The sequence below is a fragment of the Mobula hypostoma genome, chromosome 2 (assembly GCF_963921235.1).
Source record: "Mobula hypostoma chromosome 2, sMobHyp1.1, whole genome shotgun sequence".
Lineage (NCBI taxonomy): Eukaryota > Metazoa > Chordata > Chondrichthyes > Myliobatiformes > Myliobatidae > Mobula > Mobula hypostoma.
The window spans coordinates 243452670-243471606 of record NC_086098.1 but is presented as its reverse complement, the minus strand read 5'-3'; the positions used below and the strand labels follow the sequence as shown (position 1 = coordinate 243471606).

At 45.3% G+C, this 18937-nt stretch overlaps 1 protein-coding gene across 2 annotated transcripts in view; it reads left to right on the top strand.

Moving 5' to 3' along the window:
• The window catches only part of ints3 (integrator complex subunit 3), a 157003-nt gene that overhangs the window by 49756 nt on the left and 88310 nt on the right, over nt 1-18937 (top strand). For both annotated transcript variants that reach the window (XM_063041861.1, XM_063041860.1), the window contains exons 7-13: nt 2519-2663; nt 3960-4089; nt 6641-6738; nt 8326-8517; nt 14786-14873; nt 16570-16649; nt 18288-18379. In XM_063041861.1, the coding sequence (XP_062897931.1) occupies nt 2519-2663; nt 3960-4089; nt 6641-6738; nt 8326-8517; nt 14786-14873; nt 16570-16649; nt 18288-18379 (825 nt within the window). The remainder of the gene's footprint in view (nt 1-2518; nt 2664-3959; nt 4090-6640; nt 6739-8325; nt 8518-14785; nt 14874-16569; nt 16650-18287; nt 18380-18937) is intronic.

Sequence of the window (18937 nt, the reverse complement as noted above, 5' to 3'; positions counted from 1 at the left end):
AGTCTAGGACCTTGTATTTTTCAGCCTCACAATACCCAGGTCAGTACTTTATAACAGAGATGAGAAATCTCTTTAGCCAGAGGGTGGTGAATCTGTGGAATTCACTGCCAGAGGCAACAATGGAGACCAAGTCATTAGGTACATTTAAAGCAGAGGTTGATGAGGTTCTTGATTAGTGAGGTAGTCAAAGGTTACAGGGAGAAGGCAGGAGAATGATGTTGAAGAAGAAAGCCCTTAACTCCGAGTGGAGTCATCGGGACGCCATCATGACAGCGTTTTTTCTAGTGGGCTTTCTTATTTTTACGAGGCCAAGTTGCTAGCTCGACACTCAACCCAGCACGGATGGAAAACGTGCAAGGGAGCCGGCTGGATTCGAACTCGGGAGCCTTCGCTCCAAAGTCCGGTGCTGATGCCACTATGCCACCAGCCGGCGTAGAGTAGTGTTGAGAGAGATAATAAATCAACCATGATGGAATGGCGAAGCAGACTTGATGGGCTAAATGGTCTTATTTCTACTTCTGTGTCTTATGATCACCATAAATCCAGAGACTTGAGCAGAGTCCCAGTGTGGGTTGAGGAAGAGCTTCACTCTCACTAATTAAGTCAGACCCCTTATCTCTGTGTCTGTCCTGTGCAGCTGATTCTGTGAGAGGTGTAGAGGAGCTCACCCTGGGTTAATATTTATCTTTCGGTCCACATTCTGCAAAGCCTAATTGTTACTGCACGCTGCTGGTTGGAGCTGTGGTTTGTGCAAAATAGCTGCTGTGTCCCACGTTACTATAGCAACATCATTTAAATATGCAAATGACAGCAGAAAATGCAGCATAAATCAGAGGATTAGGCCACATTTGTAGAAAGAAATATTTTTGACAAAACCCTCTTGAACTTGAAAAGTTAACTCTGTTTCTTTTTCTACAGATGTTGCATGATCTGCTGAGGCTTTCCAGTATTGCCTGATTTGTTTTCTCAAATTTCAGATCTTCAGCATCTACCACTTTTGATTTAAAAAGAGAGGCTTAGGTAGAGTGGAGAGCAAAGAGCTTACCCTGTGGTTGAGATTCCGCAACTAGTAGGCATAGGTTTAAGGTAAAAACCAAGAGATGTAGAGGGAGATTTGAAGATGAATATTTTCGCCCATCGTGTGTTTGAGTTCTAGGGTGCTCTATCTGAGGGGGTGGTAGAGCCAGAGACTCTCGTCATATTTAAGAAACAGCTAGACAACTGTTCAAATCACCAAGGCATAGTACACTATAGGCCAAGCGCTGGTAAATCTAATTGGTTCAATGGGCATTTCCATTTGGCATAGGCGTGGTGGGTGGAAGGATTTGTGTGTGTTGGAATGTGTGGCAACACTTGCACGTCCACAGGTTGTGTTGGTTGTTAACTCAAACACAACATTTCACTGAGTGTTTTGACATGCATGTGGCAAATCTGAATCTGTTCCCGTGCTCTATGACTCAAGAATAGAAGTATTTCATTGCTCTGGAGCATCTCGGAGTGTCTAGACAGACATAAGCAATGTGGGCTATTAGTTTCTTTTGAGAAGACCTACTAGTGGTTTTTAAAATCTTGAAAGTTTGTCCCAAGTTGGGTGGAGGAAGCTGAGGGGTGACCCCGTAGAGGTTTATTAAATCACTTGGGCAGGGAATCTAAAACTAGAGGGAAGAGGTTTTAAGGTGAGGAGGGAAGATATTTAATGGGGCAAGTTTTTCCACCCAGACAGTGGTGTGCATGTAGAATAATCTACCAGAGGCAGAGCTGGGAACAACTGCAACATTTAAGTGGCACTTAGCCAAGTTCATCGAACAGAAAGGTTTAGAGGAATGTGAGCTAAACATGGGCAAGTTAGACCAGTTTAGATGGGCATCTAGGTTGTGCTGTATAACTTGAATAGGGTTTATCACTGTCACATGTACAGTGAAAGGCTTGTCTTACATACTGTTCATACAGATCAAATCGTTACATAATGCATTGAGCTAGAATAAGGTAAACCAATAACAATGCAGAATAAAGTGTACCAGTTACAGAAAAGGTGCAGTGCAGGTAAATGATAAAGTGCAAGATGATAATGAGGTAGGTCCTAAGAGTCCACGGGGGTTGGCATTTTTGGGGAAGATCAAGACGACAGGTCCTTGATACTTGCAGATAACCAACAAGGAGTCAGGATGCGGTGCGAATGTGAATCTTGTCTCTTTATGGAAGGCATTTGGACAGGAATTTGGATGGGAGATGTTTAGAGAGGTGGGCGGACAGGACAAGCTCAGGTAGTTTATTTGGTTGGAATGGACGAGTTGGGCCGACTGGTTAGTTCCCTTTCTGTGCAATTCTGTGATTGAATACTGGAGATGAATTTAAGAAGCTAGATAAACACAGGAGGGAATCGGGGTGGGGCGAGGGGAAGGAGATAGAGGGATAGAGAAGAATAATGAGATAGGTTCAGTTAAGTGGGCACAGAATGAATGGGCAGGCGCAGACCAGCTACGGCATGTGCTCAGTGTCCACTCTGCCTTTCCCCCAGGGAGTGGGTGATGAAGAGCAACATGTTGATCGCCATGATCATCTACACGTACCTGCGCCTGATTGTGGACCACCATGGCACCCAGCCGCTCCTGTCCCTTCGGCAGAAGGAGGTGGACTTCTGCATGACACTGCTACGGGAGAAGGTGAGTGCTGGAAATGGCCAGCGGGGTCTCCTGCGGCACTTATACTGATGGATGATGTCCAGCACCATCACTCCACCCATTTCCTGTAGCTTTACTGGATTATAGACCAATGAGTACACTTGATGCAAAATATAAAGATACAAATGTGATGTGTTGGAGAAGGTGCGGCTCCAAGGAGGCAAATCATTTTCATATTTTCTGGGATTGCCCTAAATTAAGTCTATTTTGGGAAGGTATTCATAGAACATTAGTTAAGGTACTTAGGTCCCAGATACCTCTGAACTTTGAGACGCTCTATTTGGGGCATGTATTGTTCCTTGAACAGAAGGAAGATATAAAGTTGCTGCAGGCCCTCTTAGCGGCAAGTAAGAAATCAATCACTAGATAATGGCTAAATCCAATACCACCTACATTAGAAGATTGGTACGAAATTATCTTGGAAATATTTAAAATGGAAAAGTTGACTTACTCCCTGAGAACTCAAAAAGAAACATTTTATCAAATCTGGAATAAATGGATTGAATATATAACCCCAATGCGAGCAGACTTTAGATGACTCTCCTAATGATTTATATTGCTCTTCTCATCAACACAGTAATATTGCTAACGTAAGCACCCCTAGTCTAAATGTTTGTTTTTTTTTTGGAAAATAGAGAATTAACACAAGTAAAGGGAAAGATTTGGGAAAGAGATTAAAAAAAAAAAGAAAAAATTAAGTAAATAAGTACATAGGGATTGGATAATTATGTCTGCGGGCAGGAACAAGCACGAACAAATTGGGATATAAACACCTACAATGGTTGGTATATAGGCTTGTATGCAACATTTTGGACCAGTGGAAAGGGTCCAGAAGGGTTGTATGGAAACTATTATTACCATTTTTCTTAACAACTAATTTCATTACTTAGCCTAATAGGTTAGATTTACCACAGTACATAATTATCTATTTAAATGTTTATTTTCCTTTTATATCATCTCAATGTGTACTTAAGAATGTATAAATAATTGTAGTTTTATACATATAAAAAAATGGAAAAGGTTATATGTGTGAAAAAAGTACATGATAATTGTGAATTTCTTATACAAATAAAAATAAAATTATAAAAAAAAGAGTACACTTGATGCACGATAAACGGTCTCAAGATCCACTGAAAAACACTCGCACCTGGGACAGGCAATGACTCCCACACCCAAACTACTGTCCAGTACCCATTATCAAGTGTGCTCACTGGTCTGTGGCCCACGAGAGAGCCAGTCCTCTTGTTTGTGACTGACAATGTGTTTTCTTTCCTCCAGTTTATGGACTGCACAATGATTGGCCGGGATCTGGTCCGCCTACTTCAGAACGTTGCCAGGATCCCCGAGTTTGAGAAGTTATGGAGGGACATTCTGCACAATCCGCAGTCCCTCAACCCCCAGTTCACAGGTAGGGACTGTTGGAAGTCTGTTAACGTGGCGCAGTCAGTGGGAAGGGGATTGTTTCTATGAGCTATAAAGTGCCAAGAAGGTTAAATATCATTAAGTAGGAATTGGTACATGGGTGCGGATCGTACATGGGATTACAGTGAGTTAAAGAGATTAATGCCAAAAAACCGCAGGCACTGTTCCATGTTTGACTCTTGGTTAGTGGTGGGAGTGGTCTGTCGCTGTATAACACTGAGGTACAGTACTGGTGGGGACGGGTCTGTCACTGTATAACACTGGGGTACAGTACCGGTGGGGACAGGTCTGTCACTGTATAACACTGGGATACAGTACTGGTGGGGACGGGTCCGTCGCTGTATAACACTGAGGTAGAATGCTGGTGGGGATGGGTTGGGTCTGTCACTGTGTAACACTGGGTATGTTACTGTATAACACTGAGGTGCAGTACCAGTGAGAATGGGTTGAGTCTGTCACTGGGAAAAGATGGGTATAGTACTGGCGGGGACAGGTCTGTCACTGTATAACACTGGTATACAGTACCATTGGGGACGGGCCTGTCACTGTATAACACCAGAGTACAGTACCGCTGGGGACTGGTCTGTCACTGTATAACACTGGGGTATATTACCAATAGGGATGGGTCTGTCACTGTATAACACTGGGGTATATTACCAATAGGGACGGGTCTGTCACTGTATACAATGGGGTACAGAACCGGTGGGGATGGGTTTATCACTATAACACAGAGTTACTGTACTGGTGGGGACTGACCTGTCACTGTATAGCACTGGAAAACAGTACCAATGGGGACAGGTCTTTCACTGTTTAACGCCGGGGTACAGTACTAGTAAGGTTGGGTCTGTTGCTGTAGTGTTTGGTGCCGGTGGGGACAGGTCTGTTCCTGTATAAAACTGGGATACAGTACTCCCAGCTTCTTACCTAATCTCCCTTCCCCCACTCACCCACCTTCCCCCTCAACTGCCAGCTTGCACTCCTTCCCCTCCTCCCTCATGACCTTGTTCTGGCCCTTTCATCTCCACTCCTGAAGAAGGGTCTCGGCCCAAAGGGTTGACCACTCTTTCCCTTCCATAGATGCTGCCTGACCTGCTGAGTTCTTCCAGCATTTTGTGTGTGTTGCATGTTGCACTGCTTATCAGGATGGGTATAACAGACACACAGTACTGGTCTGGATGGGTCTATCACTGTATAGGGGGTGCAGTACTGGTTGGGGCAGGTCTATAATTCTATATCAGTAGACCTGGTATCAGGATGATGCATTGGTGAAGGTGGTGGGGGGCGGGAGGAATGCGTGTCACTGCATAAGCACTGGGGTACAGTCCTGGTGGGAATAGTTCTTGTACAAGAAAGCAGGAGACCTTGCTATGCGCCGTTCCTTGAGTGCACTTCACCTAGAGACTCTCTGGATTGTGGGTTCATGTCCTCTGTTCTTCTTTTCTGCTCAGAGCCCTGACGTTGGGCTGAGTCTGCTCAGTAATCTCTCAGAACTGGCAATTTGCTTTCTTAGAAATTCCTGTTGGGATGTGGCTATTGCTGCATTTTATTGCAGGTTTCTCTGTTGTTTAAGACTAAACTTCTTTCTGAACAATTTGACTTTGAATTGGAGTTGTGTAAAGACAGGATTAGGGGTCTGCTTCATCAAGCACCTTTGCTCTGTGTGTCACAAAAGGCAGGATCTCTTGTGGCCAGTTCAACTTCCCATTTCTGTTCTGACATGTCGGTCCACGGCCTCCTCTACTGAAACTATGAGGTTGGAGGAGCAACACCATATTCTGTATGGGTAGCCTCCAACTTGATGTAATGAACAGCCATTTCTCCATCTGCTGGTAATTCCTCACCCCCTTCCTCTATATTTTTCTATTTCTCATTCTGGCTCCCTATTTCCCCTTCTTTCCTCCCCACCTGCCTACCTCCTCTTTCCCTTTCTTCCATAGTGTACTGTCTTCTCCTATCAGATTCCTCCTCCTTCAGCCTCTACCTCATCCACCTATTACTTTCCAGCTTCTCACTTCATCTTCCCTCCCCCACTCACCTACTTTCCCCCTCACTTGGTCTCATCTGTCACCGGCCAGCTTGTACTCCTTCCCCTCCTCCCCACCACCTCCTGACTTCTGCCCCCCTTCCTTCCTGCCCTGATGAAGGGTCTTGGCCCAAAATGTCAACTGTTTATTCCCCCCCCCCATTGTTACCTCCTGTCCTGCTGAGTTCCTCCAGCGTTTTGTGTGTGTGTGTGTATTGCTATCACCTGAGCGAGATGCTACTTTGTAAAGCAACAATCACCAAGCTTACAGTCTTGTATAACTGTGACTGTAGTTCTATTACCGGGTCTTTGAAGCCCACATTCAGTTCTAGTTCTTCAGCTGCTTTGATGAAACTTGAATTCACATCCTCGAGATTATTCACCCAGCAACTTAACCACTACACTGCTGCATCCTCGTGTTACACTGGACGTCCAGGAGCTGTGGTGGGCTTCAATGAGTTGAAATCCACAGCTTTTGAGTAATATCTCCTGCCTTTTTATTTTCCCTCCTCAGGTATTCTGCAGCTTTTACAGACCCGGACATCCCGGAAGTTCTTGGCATGCCGCTTAACACCCGACATGGAAACCAAATTGCTGTTCATGACCTCCAGGGTATGTTGGAGTCTTCAAAGTTCAAAGTATGTATACTGGATACAATCTTGAGATTCATCTTCTTGCAGGCAGCCACAAAACAAACAAACATGATAGAACCCATTTAAAAAAACCCATGCAACAAAGACCATCAAAAACGCAATGTGCGTTTAAAAAAAGAACAAGTCGAACAAACGATGAAAAAGTAAAAGTGACTCCACGGCCACGGAGCCAGTTCAGTGCTGAGGCGAGTGCTGATGGTCGCAGGCCACAGCTGCAGAGTCAGTTTTGCGCTAAAGTGAGTAAACCTGACAAGGAGTAGTGAGCTGAACACCAGTTCGTCCTTCGTCCTTAATCAAGTCGCGCAAATAATACAATAAAAAAAAAGTAAACAAAAACAGATGGAACATGAACTCAGAGTCCCCGAAAGTGAGTCCGCAGGCTGCAGAGCCCATTCAGCCTTGAGGTGAATGCAGTCCGTCCAGGAGCCCGATGGCTGCAGGGTAACAACTGCTTCTGAACCTGGCGGCGTGGGACCCAAGAGTCCTGCTCCTCCGCCTGACGGTAGTAGCGAGAAGAGAGGGGGACCGATCAAATGCAGGCAGACACCATTGAACACCTGTTCGTTTTCTGCTCGTCTTTGATGATTTTAATCTTGCTTGATGCTCTAATTGACGCAGAGTAATGGAGCGGGCCACAGGCTTGTCGCCTGCCATCAGGCCTCAATGCAGCGCCCACCCCCAGCGATGGGCACCCTGGCCATAACTGTGCTCTCAAGGGACTATTGCACTGAATTCCTGTAGGACATCGCAAGGTGCCACGTCGTTTTTTGGGTCACAGCCTTGTAACAATTGTTCCCTGAAACCTTAGTTAGTTCTGACGAAGAGTCTCAGCCCGAAATGTCGACTGTACTTCTTCCTATAGATGCTGCCTGGCCTGCTGCGTTCCATCAGCATTTTGTGTGTGTTGCTTGAATTTCCAGCATCTGCCGATTTCCTCGTCTCTGAGTGAAGAAGTTCACCCTCAGATTTGCCTTAAGTATTTAACTTTCACCCTTAACCTATGACCTCCAGTCCTAGTCTCACCCAACCTGAGGGGACAAGCCTGCATACGTTCATCCTATTCACCCCTCATAATTTTGCATATGCCTATCAACTCTCCCCTCATTCTCCTGTGAGCATCCTTTTTAACCTTTCACTCTAACTCATGTCCTCAGGTCCTGGCAACATCCTTGTAAATTTTCTCTGCACTCTTCCAGGTGCCAAGGAGAGTTGGGCTGAAGGGCTGTTTTAACTTTCTGAATCAGAAATTGTTGGTTCCCTTTTCACCAGGACGAGCTCCCCAATACAGTCCCTAGACATCGCATAGAAAGATAGGAAATCAGTTTGGCAAATGAAGATGGTGTCGATAGGAAGATGGGGATTAAAGAAAGATTAGCTTTATTTGTCACATTTACATCAAAGCATGCAGTGAAATGTGTTATTTGCTTACACTAACCAGTGCTGCCCCTAAGAGCTCAGTGTGGGCTGTATAGGTCTTTGACAGTCTATTATAATCTATTGCCTCGCTCTGGTACTAAAATGTCAGTGCTGTTGTTTTTTGCCACAGGTCCGGTTTGGACAGCAGAAGCGTTACCAGGACTGGTTTCAGCGGCAGTACCTCTCCACTCCCGACAGCCAGTCGCTGCGCTGTGACCTGATCCGGTACATCTGTGGGGTGGTCCATCCCTCCAACGAGGTGCTCAGCTCTGACATCCTGCCCCGGTGGGCCATCATCGGCTGGCTCCTCACTACGTGCACCGTGAGTACTCGATGGAGCCGCAGTAGGCAGTCCCATTGATCCGGCTATCCGGGGGGAGCTACCGAGGTGGATTCAGAATTATTTATCACATATGCATTGGAACATGCAGTGAAACGTGTCATTTGTGATAACAGCCAACACACCCAAGGATGTGATGGGGTAGCCTGCAGATGTGGCTTCACATTATTGCCCCAAGTTAACATGCCCAAAGTTCTCGGCAGAACACAAAAACTAAACAGAACACAGTAAGTAACAGCAGTAAAACGAGCCTCCTTCCTCCCTCCCAGCCACCCAGACCCACACACAAGGACAGTCCAACCTCCAGTCTCCAGGCTTTGGCCATCGGGCTTTGACTTCCAGACTTCTGCAGGCTTCAGGCTTCGATTTTTCAACATTGATCCCGTGAACTGCCAATGACAGGGTCATGAACTGCAGGCTTGAACATAAGTCGGGCATGCCGACTTATCGGGAAAGATATCAATAAGCCTGGAAGAGTGCAGAGAAAACTTACAAGGACCTGAGTTACAGTGAAAGGTTAAAAAGGCTGTTCCCTGGAGCACAGGCGAATGAGGCGTATACAGAATTATGAGAGGTGAATAGGGTATGCAGGCTTGTCCCCTCCGGTTGGGTGACTTAACAGCCCTTGTTCCTCCAGCAGGCACGGGCTTCTGGACCTGGCACCCACTGACCTGGGACGGCCTGACATAATGGGTGTCCTTTGTCACATGACATTCAGAATTGGCTTGATGATGGGATGCAGTGGGTGATGGTTGAAGGCCGATTATCCGATCGGTGACCTGTAACAAGTGGGGTGAGCCAGGGGTCAGTATTAGAACCTCTCTATTCATCGTTCTATGTATAATTATATCCAAATTATTTACATTATTATTATACATGCCTTCGGCCCATAATGTTCTGTCAGCCTTTTAATCTACTCTGCGATCAGTCTATCCCCCATAGTCCTTCACTTTTCTTTCATTCAGGTACCTACCTAAGAATATCTTAGATGTCTCTTGTGTATCTGCCTCTACCAACATTCCTGGCAGTGCATTCCACACACCCAGCATTCTCCGTGTAAAATAAACAAATAGAAACTACCTCTGACTTTCCCTCACCTAAACCTTCCTCCAATCATATTAAAGTTATCCCTCTGGTGTTAGCTCTTACTTCCGTCATACATGACACGATGAGCAAGGTTGGTGATGGTTCTAAATTAGGGGTTGTTGTTGACAGTGACACAAGAGGTTCTGCAGATGTTGGAAATCTTAAGCAATGCACACTCAAAATGCTCGAGGAACTCAGCAGTTCAGGCAGCATCTGTGGAGGGGAATAAACGTTCAGTATTTTAGGGGTGAGACCCTTCATCAAACTGGAAAGAAAGGGGGCAGAAGCCAGAATAAGAAGTTGGTGGGAGGGGAAGGAGTGCAGGCTGGCAGGTGATAGGTGAAGCCAGGTGAGGAGGAAGGTGGCTGGGCTGGGGAGGGGGATGAAGTGAGAAACCGAGAGGTCTTAGGTGGAAGAGGTAAACTGCTGAAGGGGAACAAATCTAATAAGAGAGGACAGTGGACCGTGGGAGAAGGAAAGGAGGAGGGGCACCAGAGGGAGGTGATGGGCAGGTGAGGAGAAGAGAAGGGGTGAGAGGGGAAACAGAATGGGAAACGGAAAAAGAGAGAAAGGGGGCGGAAGAAATTACTGGAAACTGGAGAAATTAACGTTTGTGCCATCAGATAAGAAGGCTCATTGATGCTGGTTACAATGAGTTACAGAGAGATCAGTTAGGGAGCTTGGCTGAGGATTGGTAAATAGGTGAAGCATTTTGGACTTTCAAATCAGGGTAGGACTTTACTGTGAATGGCAGGGCACCGATGAGTGTTGTGAAAGAAGGACCTGGGGGTAAAAATGCACCATTTGCTGAAAACAGCCACACAGCTTAGACAGGGTGGTTAAGAAGGCATTTAACATGCAGGCATCACGTTTAGGAGTTGAAACATTATTTTTCAGTTATATAAATCATTGGTGACGCTGCACTTGGAGTTCCGTATACAGTTTTGATCACTCTGTTATAGGAAAGACTGGAGAGTGTGTAGGAGGGATTCATGAGGATGCTGATTAGATTTGAGGGCCTGAGGTACAAGGAGAGATTGGCCACATTGGGTCTATATTCCTTGGAACATTGATGACCTTGTAGAAGTTCATTAAAATCATGAGGGGTAGCACAGTCATAGTCTTTTCCCCAGGGTTGAGGAGTCCAAAACTAGAGGATACAGATACAAGGCAAGAAGGGAGAGATTTAAAAGACTTGAGAGGTAACTTCTTCACACAGAGGAAGTGAGTACCTGGAATGAGATGCCAGAAAAAGTGATCGAGGCAGGTACAATTGAAACATTTAAGAGGCATTGGATGGGTAAATGGAGAGGAGGAGTATGGACAGTTATTGGCTGAGCATGGGCAACTGAAACTAGTAGGGAGATGCTGTGGTCTGCATGGACCAGTAGGGCTGAAGGGCCTGTTTCCATGCTGTATTATTCTATGACTCTGACTCTAAACTGCCTCATATCAATGGCCAGCTTACCTACTTTTGGTTAGTTCAGCTGGTGGAGATGCTACGTCACGAGGCCAGAGATCTCAGGGTTCAGTCCTCACCTCTGCCACTGCCTTTGTGTGTGGAGTTTGCATGTTCTCCCTGTGACCACAGAGGCTTCCCCCAGGTGCTCTCGTTTCCTCCCACATCCCAAAGGCACGTAGGTAATTGGCCACTGCAGATTGCCTGTACTGTGTAGGTGAAGGGTGGAATCTGGGGAGACTTGGTGGGATTTGCCTCTGTATGAGCTATAAGGAGAGATTGGAGGGTTTATTTTCTCTGGAGCATTGGAGGCTGAGGGGTGATAGAAGTTTATAAAGCTATGAGAAGCAGAGATGAACGGGTAGTATCTTTCTCAGATACTCAAATGACAAGTACCAGAGGACCTAGCTTTAAAAAGAGGTGACAAAGTTTCAAGCGGGATAGTGTGGGGCAAGTTAAAAAGCTTAGATAAACTTGTGTTGTTTTCTCTGGAACATTCTAAGCTGAGGGGAGACTTGATCTTTGCTTTTCCAGGGTAGACACATTTAAAACAGAGGGCATGCATTTAAGGTGAGGGAGGCAGGTTTAAAAGAGATGTTTTTGGGCAAGTTAAGAAAGTTTGGACAAATTTGTGTTGTTTTTTTCTAGAGAGACTTGATAGCTGGAGTAGACGGTTGGTATCTTTCTCCCCAGGTAGACATGTCTAATACTAGAGGGCATGCATTTAAAGTGAGAGAGGTAAGTTCAAGGGAGATGTGAGGCACAAGTTTTATTTTACTCAGTGGAGGGTTTCTGGGACATGTTACCAGGTGTGGTGGAAGAGGCAGATATGATAGTGGCACTTAGAAAGGCATTTAGAGTGGCACGAGAATATGAAGGGAATGGAGAGATGTGGATTATGTGCAGGTCGATGGGATTAGTTTGGTGTCATTGTTAGCACCGACAAAGTGCTTGTTCCTGCACTGTACTGTGTGTTCCCAAAGAACTATGGGATATTAAAGAACTGTGGAAAGTTTAGATATGAGGATTAGGAAAATGGTAGAGATCAGTCTCTCAAAACATCTTGAAAACCATATGGATAAACACTTAATTCACCAAGACATGTCAAGCTAAGGATCAAGCAGTATATAAAGGGTTTGCTGGGTACAAATGAATAAGATGTGCTGAAGGGTCCGTTTCTGTGCTGGAGAACCAACCCAGAAGATGAGTTGTTAAGTTCAAGTCACTCAACCATACATGAATAGGCATGAATACGGCCAGACAAAACAGCATTGCCCTGGGGTCAAGGTGCAAAACACAGTACCGTCAGTCATACAGCACAAGGCACATATACCACATATAAGACAGTAAGTAAAACACAGTCACACCAAAAATATAATCCAAGATCCTTCGTCCATGAATGTTGCAGAAACCTGCAGCCGACCACGATACAGCTGGTCTGCTGAGCGAACACTGGGGGGCAGCTCTGATTCCAGCATGGCGGTCACGTCACCACTGCCTACAGCACTCCAGTGGAGTGCCCACTTCGACACCTCCCCCGGGTAGCTTCAAGCATGCGATCCAAGGCCACGGTGACTTGAAGCCTAGTCCTCGCTATGACCGAGACCACGCAGATCCTCCACCGTTTGCCAATAAACCAATGAACTGGATCTTCCAACATTCCACACCACCAATGTCCAACAGGGTCTTGAACCAATGAATTGGACTTTCAGCATTCCAACAGGGTCTTGTGATCACAGAAAAGCGACTAAGTCTATCACTCGCTGTCAGGCTGCACGCCTCCATGCACTGATGCCTCTTTGTTGCAGGCAGCGTCACGGTCCACACCAAATCCTGCTCCAAGATTTGTGTCTGCAGCCTTCCAAGAATTTTACAAGCAGGCCTCTGTACAGTATAACTTGAAGAATTATATTTATAAATTGATCAGACCAGGAACGTACAGGACTTGGACAGCTTCCAATCTGTGGTCATTGTTTATAATTCATCTTACTGATTAACTTTTCTTCCAGTGTTGGTAGAGAATCTATAATTATTTGAGTTGAAGTTAATAAATATGCAGTGCCTGTGGGGAGATGTTTGAGTGGGCAAGAGTATTTTGGTGCCTTGATGAGTTAAAAATTAGAACATAAGAACATGACGTTGTTTGTCATATGTACACAGATGCAAATGACACATTGTGAACACAGTGTTTCAATGACCAACGCAGTATGAGGACATGCTGGAGTCACCACGCTTCTGTGCCAACATGGCAAGCCCACAACTCACCTGTCCATCTTTGGACTATGGGAGGAAACTGGAGCATCCGGAGGAATCCCAGGGGGTCACAGGGAGTATGTACATAGAGACAGCAGCAGGAAATTGAACCCCAACCTTGCAGTTGACACAGTAAAACGTTAGGCTGATTGCTGTACTGTATTACCATGTTTTTCAATGCTTTATGCCCACACATTGGCCTGAACCAATCCCGCATCCTCACCAGCCAAATCTCTGAGGTGAAAGGAGGTGGTCATGAGTAACCCCATCAACGATCTGAGAGCCTCCTTTCTAACCCAGAGACCAGCCGGGACTGGAGCTTGGCATCAAAGACAGCAATGTCCAAAATCAGGCGTATCCTATTTATTTATTTTGTTTGGTGATTACAGTGTGGAATAAGCCCTTCAGGCCCTCCGAGCACGACTGCCCAGCAACCCCTGATTTAATCTTAGTTTTATCACGTCTTTGGACTGTGGGAGGAAACTGGAGCACCCCGAGAAAACCCACGTATTCCAAGGGGAAGACATATAGTCTCCTTACTGATGACATCAGAATTAAACTCTGACTCTTATGTCCTGCGCTGTAATAGCATTGCACTAACTGCTAAGCTACAGTGGTATATATTAGTTCATTATCACTGATATGCATGTGTCATAGCAATACAGAGCTTCATAAAAAAGACACTATTTACAGTTTCAAATTAAAACATGGTTGTCATTATCCACAGTGCACTCAAGCCCATGAAAGGCCCATTGTTTCTGGAGATCCTCCATTATACCCATGGACGCCATGTGCTCCCTCTTCAGGGACACCTGGGCGCAGATGTAACCCGGGGTGAGAGGCAGGCAGTCAGCTTAGGCAGAGTCCTCGACTGACCCTTATCTAGACCTGTGAATGGCTGGCTGGGCCGCTGCCAGTGGTATTCCTAAAGTCTTGTGTGACATTATATCGTCAAATGGGGTGTGAACCCTCAATTGGGAAGGGAAATTCTGCTGGGCTTGGCCAGGCCGTAATCTGGCACCAGGTTGCAATGTACAAGGTGAGGTTTCTCACCGTATCTCAAGGAAGCAGCATCTAACATCAGGGATCCTCACCATGCAGGTAGTACTCTCTTCTTGCTGCTGCCGTTGGGCAGGAGGCGCAGGAGCCTTAAGTCCCACACCACCAGGTTCAGTTATACCCTTCAACCATCAGGCTCCTGAATGAGTGTGGCTGACTTCACTTGGCTTAATTCTGAACTCAATCCACAACATGGACTTTATTTACTTATTTTATTTGCACAGTTTGTCTTTTTGCAAATTGGTTGTTTGTCAGTCTTTCACTGATTCTATTGTATTTCTCTGTTTTACTGTGAATGCCCACAAGAAAATGGATCTCAAGGTAGTGCATGTACTTTGATAATAAGTTTTAGTTAGAAGTTTGAAATCTGCCCTCATTTTTTTTTTGTTTCAGTCCAACGTTGCAGCTTCTAACGCCAAACTTGCCTTGTTCTACGACTGGCTCTTCTTCAATCCAGAAAAGGACAGCATCATGAACATCGGTAAGGATCCTTTATATCACCAGTTCACTAGAAAAAATATTCAAGCATGGTGTCACATTTTAAAAGTCAATTAAACATGCATTGGGTTATTAATAGAATATTAATCAACAGTCTGGAAAATCTACTCGTGTAAGACTGCCAAGTACCAGGTTTGCCAGAGTATTGAAAGTTTGCAGAGTAAAGCTCTTTACTGTCTTTGACACACCCTCAGAACAAGGTCTGCATGAGTTAGACATAGAGCAGTGCTTCCTCTCCACTGTCACAGAGCGGTACAGCACAATTACAGGCTCTTCAGCCCAACCAGTCTGTGCTGACCACCCAGCTAGTCCCAATTTCTTGCATTCGGTGCATATCCCTCTGAGCCCCACCTCTCCATATTCCCATCCAAGTGCTTCATAAATTATACTGCTTCAACCACTTCCTCTGGCAGCTCACCACTCTCTGGAAAAAGTCACCCCTCAGGACCCTTTTAAGTATTTCCCCTCTCACCTTTTATCTATGGCTGCTAGTTTTGGACTGCCCGCTCTTGGGGAAAAGGACTGTTCATTTTATCTTGTATAAGGTGAGAGGAGAAAGATGTAAAAGGGATCGTGGGGGCAACTCCTCACAGAGGGTGGTACGTATATAGAACTAGTTGCTAGAGGAAGTGCAGTAACCTATAACCTCCCGGGAATTTGAACATTGCTGCTGTTAAATAGGTCGTTAGTGAGGCCGCACTTGGAGTACTGTATACAGTTCTGGTTACCCTGTTGTTGTTATTGGAAAGATGTGGTTAAACAGAAAAGATTTACAAGGAAATTGCCAGACCTAGAGGGCCTGAGTTATAGGGAGAGGTTGACCAGGCTAAGTCTTTATTCCTTGGAATATAGCAGAATGAGGGGCAACCTTATCAAAGTTTTAAAATTTAGAGGTCCTTGACACACTTTCAGTGCAAGAACTGCATATACTGTATCAGAATTATCACTGATACATGTTGTGAAATTTGTTCAGTGGCAGCAATAGAGTGCAAGCCGTAAAATTTTCATAAGTTACAATATAAAAATAAATAGCGTGAGAAAGGAATAGTGCACTAATGTTCTTGAACTGTTCATATAGCAAAGTTCCCATAACACACTGTAGACTGCATGAGTTAGACATGTAGTGAAACTCCTTCCATTAGTGGGAGAGTCTCGGACCAGAGGGCACAGCGTCAGAATAGAAGGACTCCCCTGTAGAACAGAGATGAGGAGAAATTTCTTTAGAATCTGTGGAATTCATTGCCACAGGCAGCTCTGGATGCCAAGTCATTGGGTATATTTAAAGTGGAGATTGATAGGTTCTTGATTAGTTAATCAAAAAAGGTTAGCCTAAGGTTGTGGGGCAAAGGCAGGTGAATGTGGTTGAAAGGGAAAATAATCAGCCACAAACGAACGATGGAGTAGACTCAATGGGCCAAGTGGCCTAATTGTGCTCCTATATTTTATGGTCGTTCACCTGTCCCAACCGAGCAGACAGAGGTTGGATTGAAGTGGGGCAAAACTTAAAGACAACTGCTAGAGAAGCCCAGCAGGTCAGGTAGCATCTGTGGAGGCAAAGGGATAGTTCACATCTTGCATCAGGACCCAGAAGAGGGGTGACAGCCATTCTCAGGAAGTGACAGGTTGCATTGAAACGGAGATCAGGAGCTGAAAGGTTTTGTTTTTGACTTGTGTTTCAGAGCCTGCTATTCTTGTGATGCATCATTCCATGAAGCCCCATCCAGCGATCACTGCCACACTGCTGGATTTCATTTGTCGGGTGAGTGCGCCCGCAGTTTCCATTCACCACTCTGCCTCCTGGGTGTGGGGCTTATCAAAGTTCAAAGTAAATTTGTTATCGAAGTATGTAAATGTCACCATATACTACCCTGAGATTCATTCACTGTAAGTACCAAGGAAAAAAAACAAACAAAATAATAAGCAATAAATATCGAGAACATGAGAGGAAAAGTTCTTGAAAGTGAGTCCATAGGTTGTGAGAACAGTTCAGTGCTAGGGTGAGTGAAGTTATCCCCTCTGTTTAAGAGCCTGATGGTTTAGAAGTAATAACTGCTCCTGAACCAGAGGCTCCTGTACCTTCCTTCCTGATGGCAGCAGTGAGGAGAGAGCATGGCCTGGGTGGTGGGGTCCTTGATGATGGATGCTGCTTTCCTACGACAGCGCTCCCTATAAATGTGCTGGATGGTGGGGAGGGCTGTGCCCGTGATTGGCAGCTATCCCCAGGGCACGGTCTGACGCAGAGACACATGCACACTGTGTGGCACAATGGGGCCACTGAGGATAACCAGGTGGCATGAAACCTACTTACTCATGACGTGTCTGCTCCGTTCCCTTCCTCCACACCCCCAGCCCTCGAATTCTCTTTACGTGGGATGGTTCAGTTATACAGGTGGCGTAAAAGGTTGATAGATGGTAACAAGAGCTTGTAACATACTTGCCTACCTAAATCAGGACACTTGAGTGCAGAGGTTGGAATATTGGGTTGGAATTGTACAAGACACTGGTCAGGCCAAATTTGGAGTATTCTGCTCTCCCGACAATAGGAAGGTAAAAATAAAATTGAAAAAGTGCTGAGACAATTCATAAAGGACTTGAGAACCTGAGTTGTAGGAGATAGGTTGAATTGGTTAGAACTTTTTGTTATTACTTAGAGACTCAGCACGGTAAGAGGCCTTTCCAGCCCGAAAAGCCCTCAACGTTCAGATGCATCCATGTGACTAACCCATATGTCTTTGGAATGTGGGAGGAAACTGGAGCATGCAGAAGAAATCCACATGTTCATGAGGAAAGTGTACAAATTCCTTACAGACAGCGATGGGAATTGAGCACGGGTTGTTGCTGTTGCACAAGGTGAAAACAGACTCTTTGTCCCACCCCCTCTTGATCTCTGCTATCCATGTAACACCTGTCTCCCTCATCTTTAGCGGAGTCCTCATCTCAGAAAAGTACAGAAGTGTGTCCGTATCTCAGATGTGAATCAGCAATTTGTTGAATCAGTGGGCCCTTCTAGTCTGGGTTCAAGGCAATAGGTAGAAATAAAAACTTTCTTTTTATTTAGCTTCCTTAGGGAATGGTGACCATAACGTGATAAAGTTCTTCATTGTAATGAAGAGTAAACGAGTTGATTGCGAAACTATCATTCTGAATCTAAATAAGGGAAATTGAAAGTATGAGGTACAATTTAGTTGTCATTTAATTGTGAGTCCTAGAGTAACAGTGCTCTGAAATAGGCCTTTCAGCCCAGCTAGTGAGTAGGTGGTAACTCTGGGCTGTGAAAAATTCAGCCCAGCTGGTGAGTGGCTGGTAACCCTGGGCTTTGTCAATTAGACCTGCCAGTCAGTGCTCCACTTCCATTTGCAAGCCCAGATGCTAATGTTCTCCTTGTCCTCTTCGGCAGATTATTCCGCACTTCTACCCCCCGCTGGAGTCCCACGTGAGGCAGGGTGTCTTCAATTCGCTCAATCACATAGTGGAAAAGAGAGTCCTAGCGTAAGTACCCATCTGCCTCTTCAGATGAAAATTCATTTTGGTGGGGGAAAGTACAAGGAGGAATTACTTTTGAAACAGTGAGAAATTAAAGGTGTTGGTACAGTATCGTATATATTAGGAATCTAGCCTTCACCAGCACAGCCAGCATTTTTGACATCCATCCACAGTTGACCTTGAAAAGCTCTGGTGCTCCCGTAGTGTTGTTGGGAATGGTTGTGAACCTAATGGTGTTGAGAGGCAAATAAATCAGCCATCATTGAATGGCAGAGCAGCCTGTCTGCCAAATGGCCTAATTCTGCCACAATGTCTCATGAACTGCCCAGGCAGAATAAGCAGAAAAAGAACCCATTCTAAGCCTCACAGAGGAGTCAGTTAGGTGTGAGTATGAGTGTGTCGCTGTTGGGAATGGAGTTCCTGGATATAAATACAGGAGATCGCAGATGCTGGAATCTGAAGCTGAAAGCTGACAGGTCCCCAAGCTTTGACCTTTGTTCCAAGATTTAGGAAACGTTGTCTGTGCCAATAATGATGGTTAACCTGCACCTTCCGTAAGTTTTA